Raw genomic sequence first — 13,284 nt, 5'->3', positions numbered from 1 at the left:
CAGCAGGAGCAGACCAATCAACCCTGCTAAAAATGGCACAGAGGCGTGGGCTAATCCTACTGTAAAGACTAGTAGGAATGCTATAGGAAAGGACATGCAAAAACGTTCTGGGCATGGGGCACAGAACATGGGTCAGGCGAGAAAAGTTGATTCTGTCTTTGCTCCACTCTCGAGTGCCAATTCTAGACAAAGTGGTCCAGAGAGCAAAAATTGTGCGTGGCAATGTGTGAAAGACTTTTTATGTGAAGGTGACCTAGAGTCTGCCTATGAGGAAGCTCTCTGTTCCATTAATGAACTTGTTCTGATTGAGCTTATTGATAGAACTGGTCCTGTTCTAGAAAGTTTGTCCTCCAAGACTGCTGGTGATGTTCTTAGCATTTTGGCATCGTACTTCTTAGAGCAGAGGTTTACAAACTCAATAATCCCTTGGTTGCAGCAGGCAAGTACTTTACTTTCCTTTCTCTTTTTTTACTCCCTGTCACTTTGTTTCAATTACTTTCAGTGGCTTGAAGTTTATAAAAAAAAAAAAAAAACCCTCTGAAATTTTCTCCCTTTAGGTGGTGGACTTAAGCACAATCAATGGACCTGATTATATTATTCTCTCTGCAAAAACAAAAAGAGAATTCTTTTGTGCGATCCAGGAGGCTGTAAATATGGAATTTTCCAATCCAGCTGAGAGAAGATCCATCTCTCAACTTGCCATGAAGTTGCGTCAACTATGGGGTATGATAAATTCTTCATTCAGGAGTCTTCGATTTATTTGCACATTTCACCATGCAAGTATATTTTTTTAAATTTTTTTTGGTCTTTTGGGTTTGAACGCTAAACGTGTGTTTGGAGCAATAGTAGTTTCCAAGAGTCGTGGCAATCAAGTAAATGTCCATATTATGGAAATACAATCAAAAGTTAAACATAATACATGTGATTCCTTGTTACTGTATTCAAATCTTAAAAGCCTCAATTGTCATATAGTTTGGTAATTTGGTGCTTGACACATGCTTCTATTCGTTCCTAAATTTTATCTGTAATCAATGTTTAACAATCAACACTGTGAACACCTATCATTTACAGAATCAATTAATGGTCTTCTGTTATGGCACGGGTAAACGGTAACATTTGGACTTCTCGTTTGAAGTGACCAAAATGGTTTAGCTCATGTAAAATGATATGCTCTCATTTATTTATATTTCTATGTTATGGAATTTTATTGATGCTAAGAATTAGATGTCACATTTATTTATTATTTTTGCAGGGAAGAGCTCCTGATAATTTCAGCCTCATATGAAGCATGGTTTCCAATCCACTCGGGATTCATGCGAGCAGTGTTGATCCTTCCACATAAGAACTTTTCATTTCCCCGTTGTGTGTTAACTCAAGAAGCCAAGTGTTTGTTGTTATGTCAGATTCGATGCTGGTTGTTGGCATTGGGATGTTTTCTCTTATGAGTAGTATGCTAGTTGTTAATATCTTGACTGTTGTCCTAAAACCAAAATAAGCAGGGATTGCAGGATAACTGAAGTCCTCCACTATGGAGATATGGTCTCCCAAATGGAAATTTTTTGAGAAATATGCCAATACTCGATGTCGGCCTCGTATGACTTGCAAATCAAATGTGAGGCTAGCGACTTCAAACGAATTATAACCTCACACCTAATTTGTTTTTTTTCCCTTGTTCATTCCCCTTCTCCTCCACTCCCCACATCCACCACCGCTGCCAACAACCGTAACCCCCTCCTTCACCGAGAAACACCCTTTCAGCCGTCACAAGACCATCACAAGAACAGCCCTCTCTCCACTGATAGGCTTTTCTCTCTCTCCACCCGCAACTTTCTCAATAAGTTTCTGCCGCCACCCTTGCGATAACTTTTATTATCAAAGCCGCTAGACACATTCAACATCTAGAGTTATAATAACTTTTTCTATCAATTTATTATAATTTAAGTGAATTGTTGGTTTTGAAAATGTTAGGGTTTAGATTAGAAATTTAGAAAAACATATATGTAATTTTTGTGAGTTAGGTTAATTAGCTATAAAATACATTTATTTGAGTTGTTAGTTTTATTATTTTTAAGGCAAATTAATGATTTTGGTTGTTGTTAATTGTGAATTAGAGTTAGGATTAGGATTTTTAGATTAAGTAAGAGATTTTACTAAATTAAACATAATTTACCTTGATTAACCCCACAATATTGATAAATTAAACTTGGATTTTGTTATGTTCTTTTAATAGATGTCTTGTACTATTAGAATGTTATGCTTTTATGGTGATATTATTATCAAAAAGTAATGATTTCCTAGCTATTACATTAGATATATCTCTTAGTGATTTATTTAGAATATTATATGATCGACTTGATTGAAATATATTTAAAATTAAAGTTGAAATTACTTGAAAAGAAGCAAAATAAGATTAGTCCAACTTGTTATGTCAATGTACTCATATACCAAGAGGAGAGTGATTTGTAGTTGGCATAGGTTCCGCTATATTGTTTTAGCATAATTAAAATGCATTATCTTTATAAGGTAATGTGAAAATTTGACATATCTTGACACATGCTGAATTATGTTGATACCAATAATAAGTTGTATTATATCGATCATCAAGATAAAAAAGGAAAGGAATTGGTTAATAATTCATGTAACTTACTTAATTCCTTGCGATATAAGGAGAAATCAGTTATTTATACAGTGACATTCAACAATTGATCTGGTAACTTACATGAAATAAAATTTGCCTATAACATATTAGTTTATTGCAGATATAATAACGTTTCTCAAGTCATCCACTTAATCTGATGCAATTTTGAGCTTTGATATCTGAGACATAATTGATTGGTATATAATATTTTTTTATATATAACATTTATTAAATGATGATTACTTTTATTATAAATGATGAGTGCTATTATTATTTTTTATTTATTAGATTCATTTCTTATTACGGGATGCTCATAAAGTAATTTCCACTATCCATGAAGGCATCGATGAGATGACATATGCCTTAGCCACCAATTCACTCCATTTGTGTTGTTTGGTCTTTAAGAGATTAAAGAGGCTAAGAGTATCAAAATAAACTTAGTGAAAGATAAGATCACTTATCATGAATAAGAAAATAAAGTTAGAAGAAAATAAAGTTAGGGAAGCAAGTCCATCCATAAGTGATTTAGACCCGTCCACGAATTGAAGAGATTTTGATGTTAACCCCTTACTCAGGTGCTATAGACCTATTTTTGAGGTGGACGAGCCGTGAATGCTCCAGGCCTGTTTATAAGCTATGGTGACTTTTCGATATTGTTAGATTATATGCTTTAAAGTTTTAAAAAGAATCATGAATTAATTTTAAATTTAATAAAATGTTATATGTATTTTTATTTGTTTGATTAGGAATTGTGAATTGTTAAATTTGATGAATAGTGTTGATATTTTAATTGTTTTGAGGAGATGAATTGTAAATTTTGTTTTTAAATTGTGATTATTGTTGGATTGGTTTTTGTATGGTAGGGAGCTGGGAAGCCAGAAAAAAACTTTGTGAACCTTTTCTGGTGGGTTACGTGCCCACATGTAACTCGTGAGTAGCAAATGAGTCCTGTAACTCATCAAATGGGTCCATTATTTTTTAAAATATTTTATAAACAATATAATTTAACCATTTTTTTTTTCCTGTTGAGGTAATGTAAAAAACAAACAAAACAAATACTCGTAAATTTGATTGTTAACTCTAAAAAGTCAAAAGTGTCCTAAAATAGATATTACAGGCCTAAGAAGTTACGCGAATGGAAATCCTTCTCTCTTTTCCTTCTCTCTTTTTTCACCCTTACAGATCAATTGATTATGATCAAGCACCGAAACTGTGCCTGAAAGGGTGAATTTATATGAAAATGCTGAAGTATATTTATGTGATAATTTAAGTTAATTTGATTGACTATGAATGGAGCTACTGGCTTCTGTTCCATCTTCCAAACCATCAATAAAGAATCAAAACACCATTGGAGCATCCTGAATCCTGCCTTTAAGAACCTGAACCAAGCTAGATGAGGGTGTTGCCTTCTTTTTAATGCAAAAATTATAATGATTATACACGTCTGAAAGTAATAAATGCTGCTAATAGTTACATCTGCGACATGCTTACTTCAGCCATAAACATAAACCTGAATCTCCTGTAAGTAAAAATTGACACATGATTGTAACTTGTGCAAGAAGAGGAGATGCTTCAGCAGCATATTTGTTCAGAAAATCTAAAATACCAAGAAATGGAGAATAATTGCTATTTCAAAACACAAAAATGGATAAACATTTCTTACAATTTCAACTTCCGTCCATATTTGTACAAGTTCAACTTAATGTAGATGCGTATCAGTCATTGGATTCAACATTCCAGCATGAGGGCTAATCAGATCACTCTCAGTTGGGAGCTCACTTCTGCTCATTACATTTGCAGGTTTGCTCCTCCTTCGAGGTTCCCCTTCTCCATGACTTGTAGTTTTGTTTCTTTCTTTCTCTGAAGGAGTATGAGGAGTTTCCCCTTCTCTATGCTCGTGACTTTCTTCATCCGGAGTGCAAGGAGAAGGTTCCCCTTCTCTATGATCATGACTTCTAGTTCGATTCCTTCCTTTCTCTGGAGTGTATGGAGAGCGCCTTGGGACTTCATATAGGGTTACACCTCTCCCACTGGTTTCCAGCACGGCAGCTTCATCCTTTGACTGGATACTCTCAAGTAATTCAACCACCTGATTCATGAGGGGTCTCCCTTTCGGATTTTGGCTAAGGCATTGGGATGCCAAATTGGCTACTTTCATTGCAATTCTAGATGAGTACTGCCCTTCCATTCTGAGATCTAAGATTCTCAGAACCTTCTTGTTGTGGTTCAAGAGAGGGCGGGCCCACTCAACAAGGTTGTGTTCATGGCTAGGCCTGCTCTTGTCCATTGCTCTCCTTCCAAGAAGCAACTCAAGTAGCACTACCCCAAACCCATAAACATCACTTCGAGCTGTTAAATGCCCTGCTCAGAAAAATTATTCTATAAGCTTAGTGGAACCATGAATTCTTATCAACGATCCCAGTTGAACATTAAATAGATTGCCAACATTTAATTTCCTATTGCAAATTACTTCACATTTTCAGTACCAAATACAAACATCTTTCCTAGAAAAGCACCAAGTCGAGTCCTGGACGAACTTTAAAAATTGAAAATATCTGTGCCTATCAATCCATCTGCAATCAGTCACTGTTCATGCACCGGAGAAAGTACAAGAATTTGATCCATTCAAACAAAATCCAATTCAAATTGGTTTTCTAATGCAATAAAATGAAAAGCTTCAACATTTATCCAATACCAATACAACATTTATAACTATGCTTTATCTCTTTGCTTTGGAATAGAGAATAGGGATTCTTTAGAATTTCAAAATTATCACCACAAATGGAATGCAATATGTCACCAGACACTCACCAGTCATTACATATTCTGGAGCAGCATATCCATATGTCCCCATGACACGTGTTGACACATGAGTATGATCTCCCATCGGCCCGTCTTTTGCAAGTCCAAAATCTGAAAGTTTTGCATTAAAATCCTGCATATTGTTATTACACTATCAGCAACAGAACTAGGAAAACTTCCTCAAGCATAAACACTAACTTCGGGAAGACTTAACTTAAGCATCTCATTTTGTATATGAATACTTCCCAAGAAAAATTCTACAACTTCATCATGCATGAAACATGGATCATTTTTATTCTTTTCAGCAGCTTTCAAGGAAGCCACAATGTTGATGTAACAATGTGTCACTAGAGGTAGACAAATTTTCAGCAAGATAAGGTCCAGTTGGCCAGTTATTTGAACTTCAAAGGGAGGAAACGGCATCAAGAGGAAGATGAATTTGTTAGACAAGTAACAACTACCGAAGCAAAGATAACTAACCGAATCCAGCAAGATGTTTGATGTCTTGAAATCACGGTATATGACAGATCTTTCTGCACCATGAAGAAAAGCAAGTCCTTTTGCAGCATCTAAAGCAATCCTCATTCTTTTTGACCAAGTCAAAGTACAACCCACTCCTAACAAATAAAAAGGAAAAATAAAAACAATTATCTTCTTCCAAAGGAGGAGGATTATTTCTCTGCTTAAAAATCATCAAGAGTATCATAGAACAAACAACATTGCGAGACAGCATAATCCAATACTAATGCAAGAAATATCCACCTGGATAAAAATGTTCCTCTGTTTTTCTTTTCACTTTGGTGGCTAAAGACACCTCGACTATCTAATTATTATAGACAACTTGAACCATGAGATCAAGCAAATCAGGCCTCCGTTGCTTAAAAAGTTGTGTCCATTTACTCATCCATTCACATTATCTGTTGAGCCTCCATTTCAGTTCTGTTCTATGTTGTAATGCTCCGTCCCATGGATGTTTGCTTAGACTCATCATTGATGTTTTATAAATGAAGAAAGGCATCAAGCCGTTAAGTTATAGGAAACTGAATGGGAAAATGAACCATTTGCAAAGCCCCCATAAATCATAATGTTTCTAGACTCTACTGAGTTTATGAGATTTAAATTGGCTATAAAGTATGTGACCTTACATATTTCCAACTGGAAAACATAAAAGCATCCATGATCATATCATCAACAGTGCAAGCTACGGAATACCCTAATAGGTTTTATATAGTTATTTAAAGATAATCATGTTAAAATTTAGATCAGTCATATGCTTCTGAATTGATTAATTCTTTGCTAATATATAAGATTCCTCACTACACTGTACACAAAACTTCACTCCCTATAGGCACCATGAATTCAAAATTTCAACAGCCACTTACTGCGAAAAAGATGCTTTTCCAGGCTCCCACTTGCCATGTATTCATAGACCAACAGCCTGTGTTCATCTTCACAGCAATACCCAATGAGCTTCACAAGATTTTGGTGACTGAGTTGACCTAAATAGTTGACTTCTGCCTGCAAAGCAAACAGGATACTATGAATACAAGCAACTAAATGCCATCTTTGACAGAATGGTTTACACAAGAAAAACAAGTTTACTTTTAGCCCAATGGCAAACAACTATGGTTTAACTATGTTGTACAGAACCAACAATACCAAATTGTAATGACCATCCAATTTCCTTCCCTCAAACAATAATGAGCATTCTCAAGAGATAGATAGATATATAAAAATTGTTCTTTGATATCCCCATCTCCATTCTAACTAATAGAAGATTTCTCGCATCCAATTAGGTAAATTCATTTCTTAAGCACAGTGAAATATGAAATAAGATTTCATTCTCTTTTCATTTCACTCTCGATTCTCAAATACATCCATATGAGTTATTATCCTACTGACACAAATCAAAAGATACATAACTATGTTTCCCAAATAAGCCTACTAAAATATTCCAAATCCAAACTAAAAGAAAGTTGAGTCCATCAACTACCAGCCATTTATGGAGGAAACGGTAAATAAGAAACCAGAGTTGATAATTTGTAACACCATAACTTAGAACTTAGAAAAGATAAATATTCTGAGAAAGTATGAAAAGATGAATACCAGCCATTCTCTGTCACCTTGTAACCCGTCAGGATTAAGTTCCTTAATGGCAACATATGTGGTCTTGTAACCAGGCCTTACACTCTCGTCCAAGACTCCTTTGTAAACAGCTCCGAATCCACCCTCACCAAGAATATAATCTGGTCGGAAATGCTTAGTGGCCAATGTCATTTCCTTGTATGTAAATATATCAACATTACCATAACCAGGACTATTACGAAGATCTGTGACATTCTTGGGAATTGAAGGGATGCTACTTGTTCTTTTGATCTCAACCAACTCCGGCCCATTTGATATAGTTGGAGACTGATCGTAGTCGTGCCCTGCTTCTTCACAAGAACAGTTATAAATAAAATACTACACACTCACTTAACACGCACACAAATCAACAAACCCTAAACCTTTTGGTAAAGGACAATTTAAGTAGCATTTAACAAGTTGGAAACTTTTTATGAATTGTAAACCTATTAAATATCGCAAATTAACAGAATACATCAACAAGCTACATCTCTTAATTTCCTAAATTGCCAAAGTCACGTTAATTCAAGCCAACATTAAACTGCATACAAACACTTTACAATCAATGAATCCACTTCACTAAAATGCTCCATTTTGTTGCTAAAAACACCAATGGCATAACAACAAGACCAACAAAAAACCAAATGAAACCCATTTCCTCAACTACGCCTAAAAAAAAACAAATCAATGCACAAAGAAATCAAAAGGCAATAAACACAAAACACAACAAAAATAACATGGACAAAAACTTCAAAAATGTGGCTTTAGAAGTATTACCTTGGTTTCCCTTAGAAGATAACCGCTGTCGTTCTTGTGGCATTTTGTCATTATCAGTACTGAAACAAATCCCCATTAATCTTGACCTTAGACCAAATCTTGATTTATTGCCTTTCATCTTCCCATTCACTACATACCAAACTCGCCCACATTACTCTCTTTCCCAAAAAAAATAAAAAATATATAAAAAAACAAAACTCTCTTATTGGTTGCTGTAACAAAAAAGCAAAACCATTGAAATGAAAAACAAAAAGGAAAATGTATGGATTTTCTCAGGGGCCAAACAGGAACAGAACCGATAAGTTGTCAAGTTCAAAGGACAACAGGATAAAGGGGAAGAGAGAGAAAGAGAATGAAAAGGAAGTTCCTTTGTGTCTTTTAAGAGAGAAAAAGGAGCATGGTTGGTAGTGAAATAATGAGTTTTGGTGATTTCTTGTAAGAATAGCCGCCAAAAACGCCAAAGCAAGCGGGCCCCCTTTTGTAGGACACAGCTTTTTAAGCCCTTAGTTACTTATTATTTTTACGCAACGAGGACTCCTCCTCCTCCTATAATTAATTAATTATACACTAATTTTGCTATTAAATTTCCATTTTTAAGGAGCATTTCTTTCACTTCATAAATTTTGCAGGTCAAGCTGCATAGGTGGACCACCCACCGTGCCACCGCCATACATACGGCGTTGGCATGTATGGCGTTGGCACGGGGGGTGAGTCCACCTGTGCAGCTCGACCTGAGCTTTCAATGCAAATTTCTGAAGTGTTCATCAATGGTGAGGTTTCACATTGAATGGTATGACCATGTAGGAGACGTTGAATTTTTTTTATATATATTTAGAATGAAACCTGAAGACTTCTATTTTGGAATTTGGAGTACTAACTCATTTATTTTGGTTCTTTTATTACAAACAAAAAAGAAAAGAACATCATATGTCACTGTCAAAATGCTGGTTTTGATTTAAATTATTATAAGTTTTTTTTAATAAGTTGCTGAATGTATAAGTAGTAATGTTAGTTAAATTCTTTTAAGAATATGGCACAGGACCCTTTACTATGAAAATAACTTTTAATTCTCAGTTTTTTGTTGTCGTTGTTTTTAATTAAGTTTTATTTTTTAATTTTATTTTTTAATATTATATTAATTCAAAATTAAATTTTATAATTTATTTTAATTTATTTTTATAAGGTTATTATGGTTTCATAAATTAGATTATGAATTTAATATAATAACGCACTACATCAATTAAATATATCACCGTTTTAATATTAAAAAAATATTTATTTAATATGTCATCATTTTAATATTTAAAAAAAAATTATTTAATATATATTAGTTTTTGAGTTATAATTTTTATTTTTGACTATATTATATATTAACAATGCTTAATGAGGTTTAATTTTTTTAGCTTAAAAAAATATTTGATTTGATTCATAATTTGAGGCGGTCAATGATTTAGTATTTTTCTTATCTCAAAACAAAATTATTGTTAATCGATGTGAATGTTTTTTATATGAAAGATTTTAATCTAGGGTTTTACAAAAACAAAAGTATCTCGATAGATTTTTTTGAGATTTGTTTTGTATAAAGAGACATAATAATTGTTCCACGAAAAACATAAAATGGATTTAGTAATCAAAATATACTAAAAAGTGTTAAGATAAGGACTTTAAAAAATAAGTTTAGGAGGCAATTTATTTGTGCAAAACATATAATTTAATTGATGCATATGTAACTAATTAGTCTTGTTTAATTGTGTACCTGAATTATTATTTTTATACGACAAGAGATTTTTAATTGCCAAGATAGGGTAAAAATGACAAAAAAAGATCATTCATGATGAATCTAAGTTGGTTTGGTAAATTTGTAACCACAATAATTAGAGTGAAGCAAATCTGAAATATCTTGTCAAACTCGTAGTCTAGATTATGAAATTGAACTAACTTGAAAAAAAAGGGATTATAAAGCCCCTATTTTTTTAAAAAAACTGTATTAACTTTTCAAATTTATGACTCATGTCATTAGATTCAAAAGCATCAAATCTAGAAAAATCATAAAGTTTAATTCTTAATCAATCAAATATCGAACGATGAGATTGAAAAAAATAATTTTAATTATATAAAAGGATTTAAAAAATAGAAGTTAAAAGAATGAGGATCAAAATTGAAAAACAAAATAAATTTTATATTTGATTAAAGAGTGAAATTGAAAAGAAAATCAATTTATTAAAAGGATAAAAAAAATTTAAAGAACAAGGATCAAACTTGATATAAAAAATAAAAACAATGGTTTTATTGAAGGGTAAAATTAAAAAGAATAATAATTTTTACAAAAGGGTTAAGAAAAAAAATCATAGTCAAGACCAAATTGAAAAATACAATACCATTAATTTGAATTGAATGATGAAATTAAAAACCAATAAATCTTTCATGAAAAAACCAATAAAAAATATTATAAATAAAAAAATGATGCATTTTGAACACTAGAAGATGTCATGTGTGCCTCTTAAAGTGCATTGACACTTCCCATGTACCTCTGGATCTTGTATACTCACTTATTTTTTTATTTTTTGAATTTTTTAATCAAATATCAAATTTTTATTCACGTAACATATTAATATATAAAAAAAACCTCTAGAAAAAGATGAAAAGGCATCTTCAAGGCTAAGTTTGAATTTTTAACTTCCACTGCTATTTTGATTATTTTAACCATGTTTTTTTGTTTTTTTATATTTTTATAATTTTTCAAATATAAAATTGGCCCTTGTCTTACATAATAATAATAATAATAAATTTATTTTCAAAGTACCGAATTTGCCCTCAATGCTAATATTGAAATTTTTGTTCATAAGAGTATTTGAGTCTTTTGAATACGCTTTTTAAATGAAAAAAAACGTCGTTGCTCACAATAAATTTAAAAATGACTAACATGTCTCATAAAAAACTTTAATATTTTAATAGTTAGTTATAATTTATTTGATGGGATAAGTAAAGATGCCGTTATATTGTTTCCATGAATAGTACTAATGAGTACAACTTCCAACCGGTTTAATTTTTGTTAATATTCAATATTATTTTTTAAAAATAAATTATAAATCAACAGTATTTTTTTTTAGTCTAGTAACTAACTAACTATTCCTACATAAAAATAACTATAAAAACACCCGTTGCATCATGCTTCATGTTTCGTAAGAATATAATTAACATTTTCTATGAGATCTTGACATTTCTTTGTAGCAATGAATAATAAAAGCCAAGATCTTTTACACTGTTGTTCTAAGTTTTATTCCACAAACTCTTACAGATTTTTTTTATTTTAAACTTGATTTTTTTTCAAAAAAAAAAATTATTCTTTAATATTAAATTTACTGAGTGTTAAACTTTTACAGTGAAATGTCAAAAAATATTACACTTTATTCCTAAAAAAATGAACTTTTACATTTTGGTTCTAGAATTTTCTTAAGACTTTTTTTTTAATTTTAAACCTTTTTTTATTTTATTTTTTGATACTAGGTTTATTGGATATTAGACTTTATAATTTATATTAATTTAATTTTCATGAAGTTATCCTGATCATATGACTTAAATCACAAGTCTTGTAAGTTAGCCATATTGACTAATTTTTTTTTTAACTTAATCATTCAACATTTAATTTATTGCGAATTGAACTTTATAATTTTTTTTTTAGTTTGCTTTTCATGGGATTATTATGGTTTCACAACCCGAGTCGCGAGTTTTACAAGTTAATCAAGTTGAGTCGTTTGTTTTTGTTATTTTTTAATTAAATATATTTTTTTCTCAATTTTATTATTTAAAATTATGTTGATTAAGAATTATAATTTATATATATATTTTTAATTTGCTTTATATGAAGTTATTTCAATCTCTTGACCTGGGTTTGGTTGGTTAACACGGGTTGATCTAAGTTATTATTTTTTATCCAATTTAATTGTTTAACATTGGGTTGATTGAGAATTAAACTTTATATATTTTTTTATTTGTTTATGAGGTTATTATGGTCTCATATCTTAAGTCACGAGTTAGGCCTATTGACTTAAGTTTTTTTTTTTTTGAAATCTTTTCAATTTCTTCGTTTAATATTGAGTTATATTTTTTAAAGTTATCACAGTCATATAACCGGGTCACGAGTTTGGTTGACCGACTCAAATAATTTTTTAATTGATTTTTTTAATTTTATCATTTAATATTTTGTTGATTAAGAATTGAATTTCATAATTTATTTCAATTTGCTTTATATAGAGTTATCTTAGTCTCATGAATTAGGTTTAACCCAAGTTAACTCAACTTATTTTTCTAGTTGATTTTTATTTTCAATTTTATTTGTCAATATTGGGTTAATTAACAATTGAGTTTAATAATAAAAAATTATTTGCTTTGTATAGGGTTATTGGAGTCTCGTAATCTAGGTAGTAAATTTGACAAATTAATCTAAGTTGACTTAAATTATTCTAATATGTTATCGTTTCAATATTTTAAAAAATATGTTTTGATTTTCACAATCAAACTATATTTTTATTGGTCATTTATATTATCTTTGAATTTGTCAAGTTGATCATATCATATCTTGTTAATATTCATATAATTTGTTTTTTGATAAATACCATGATAATAATATAAAAATATTTTTTTATACATATACAAAAAATAACTTGACCACCACCACAATGTAATGTGAAAAATTATCTAATAATATACCTCAATGAAAAACTTATCACCTTCCACCTGTTTTGTTAATTTGGTCCCTTGCTGTTTGGAGAGATTTAATTTTATAATTAGTTTAAAATATTTAATTTCAATTATTATTTTTAATTATAGTAATAATTAAAAATTCATGATAAAAAAATATCTAAAATAAAATAAAATAACGGCTAATAACAAGGCCTTTAAAAACCTTTTATGGGCCAAGAGCGTCAGAATCAAATGGGTTC

The 13,284-nt window shown here is 31.1% G+C and overlaps 2 protein-coding genes across 4 annotated transcripts in view; one reads left to right on the top strand and one right to left on the bottom strand.

Moving 5' to 3' along the window:
* Nucleotides 1-1,647, top strand: part of LOC105115155 (microtubule-associated protein TORTIFOLIA1-like) — a 5,792-nt gene extending 4,145 nt beyond the window's left edge. Inside the window, exons 6-8 of the mRNA XM_011011965.1 lie at nucleotides 1-439; nucleotides 558-723; nucleotides 1,253-1,647. Of these exons, the coding sequence (XP_011010267.1) occupies nucleotides 1-439; nucleotides 558-723; nucleotides 1,253-1,266 (619 nt within the window). The 3' untranslated portion in view covers nucleotides 1,267-1,647. The remainder of the gene's footprint in view (nucleotides 440-557; nucleotides 724-1,252) is intronic.
* A 2,381-nt stretch (nucleotides 1,648-4,028) lies between these two features.
* LOC105115154 (serine/threonine-protein kinase At5g01020-like) lies at nucleotides 4,029-8,742 on the bottom strand. 3 transcript variants are annotated; one of them, XM_011011961.1, is made up of 6 exons: nucleotides 8,342-8,742; nucleotides 7,547-7,875; nucleotides 6,823-6,958; nucleotides 5,921-6,057; nucleotides 5,450-5,573; nucleotides 4,029-4,999 (listed from the first exon to the last, which is right to left on the bottom strand). In XM_011011961.1, exons 1-6 carry the CDS (start codon nucleotides 8,457-8,459, stop codon nucleotides 4,338-4,340), a joined length of 1,506 nt encoding a protein of 501 aa, XP_011010263.1. In that variant the 5' UTR covers nucleotides 8,460-8,742; the 3' UTR covers nucleotides 4,029-4,337. The 3 variants fall into 3 exon arrangements, with proteins under 3 accessions (XP_011010263.1, XP_011010264.1, XP_011010265.1); XM_011011962.1 differs by having other exon boundaries at nucleotides 7,547-7,872; XM_011011963.1 differs by having other exon boundaries at nucleotides 7,547-7,869.
* Nucleotides 8,743-13,284: the final 4,542 nt, after the last annotated feature.

Source organism: Populus euphratica, unplaced genomic scaffold (assembly GCF_000495115.2).
Source record: "Populus euphratica unplaced genomic scaffold, PopEup_1.0 scaffold1038.1, whole genome shotgun sequence".
Classification (NCBI taxonomy): domain Eukaryota; kingdom Viridiplantae; phylum Streptophyta; class Magnoliopsida; order Malpighiales; family Salicaceae; genus Populus; species Populus euphratica.
The sequence above is the reverse complement of the archived record's forward strand: the minus strand, read 5'-3'. Positions and strand labels throughout refer to the sequence as shown.

Bases quoted from the DNA above. Each gene is read 5' to 3' on its own strand.
- LOC105115154 (XM_011011961.1), bottom strand. From the start codon at position 8,459: ATGAAAGGCAATAAATCAAGATTTGGTCTAAGGTCAAGATTAATGGGG. The intron at 7,876-8,341 runs GTAATACTTCTA...GTTCTTGTGAAG, and splicing joins ATCTTCTAAGGGAAACCAAG to AAGCAGGGCACGACTACGAT. The intron at 5,000-5,449 runs GTGAGTGTCTGG...TTTTCTGAGCAG, and splicing joins TCCAGAATATGTAATGACTG to GGCATTTAACAGCTCGAAGT.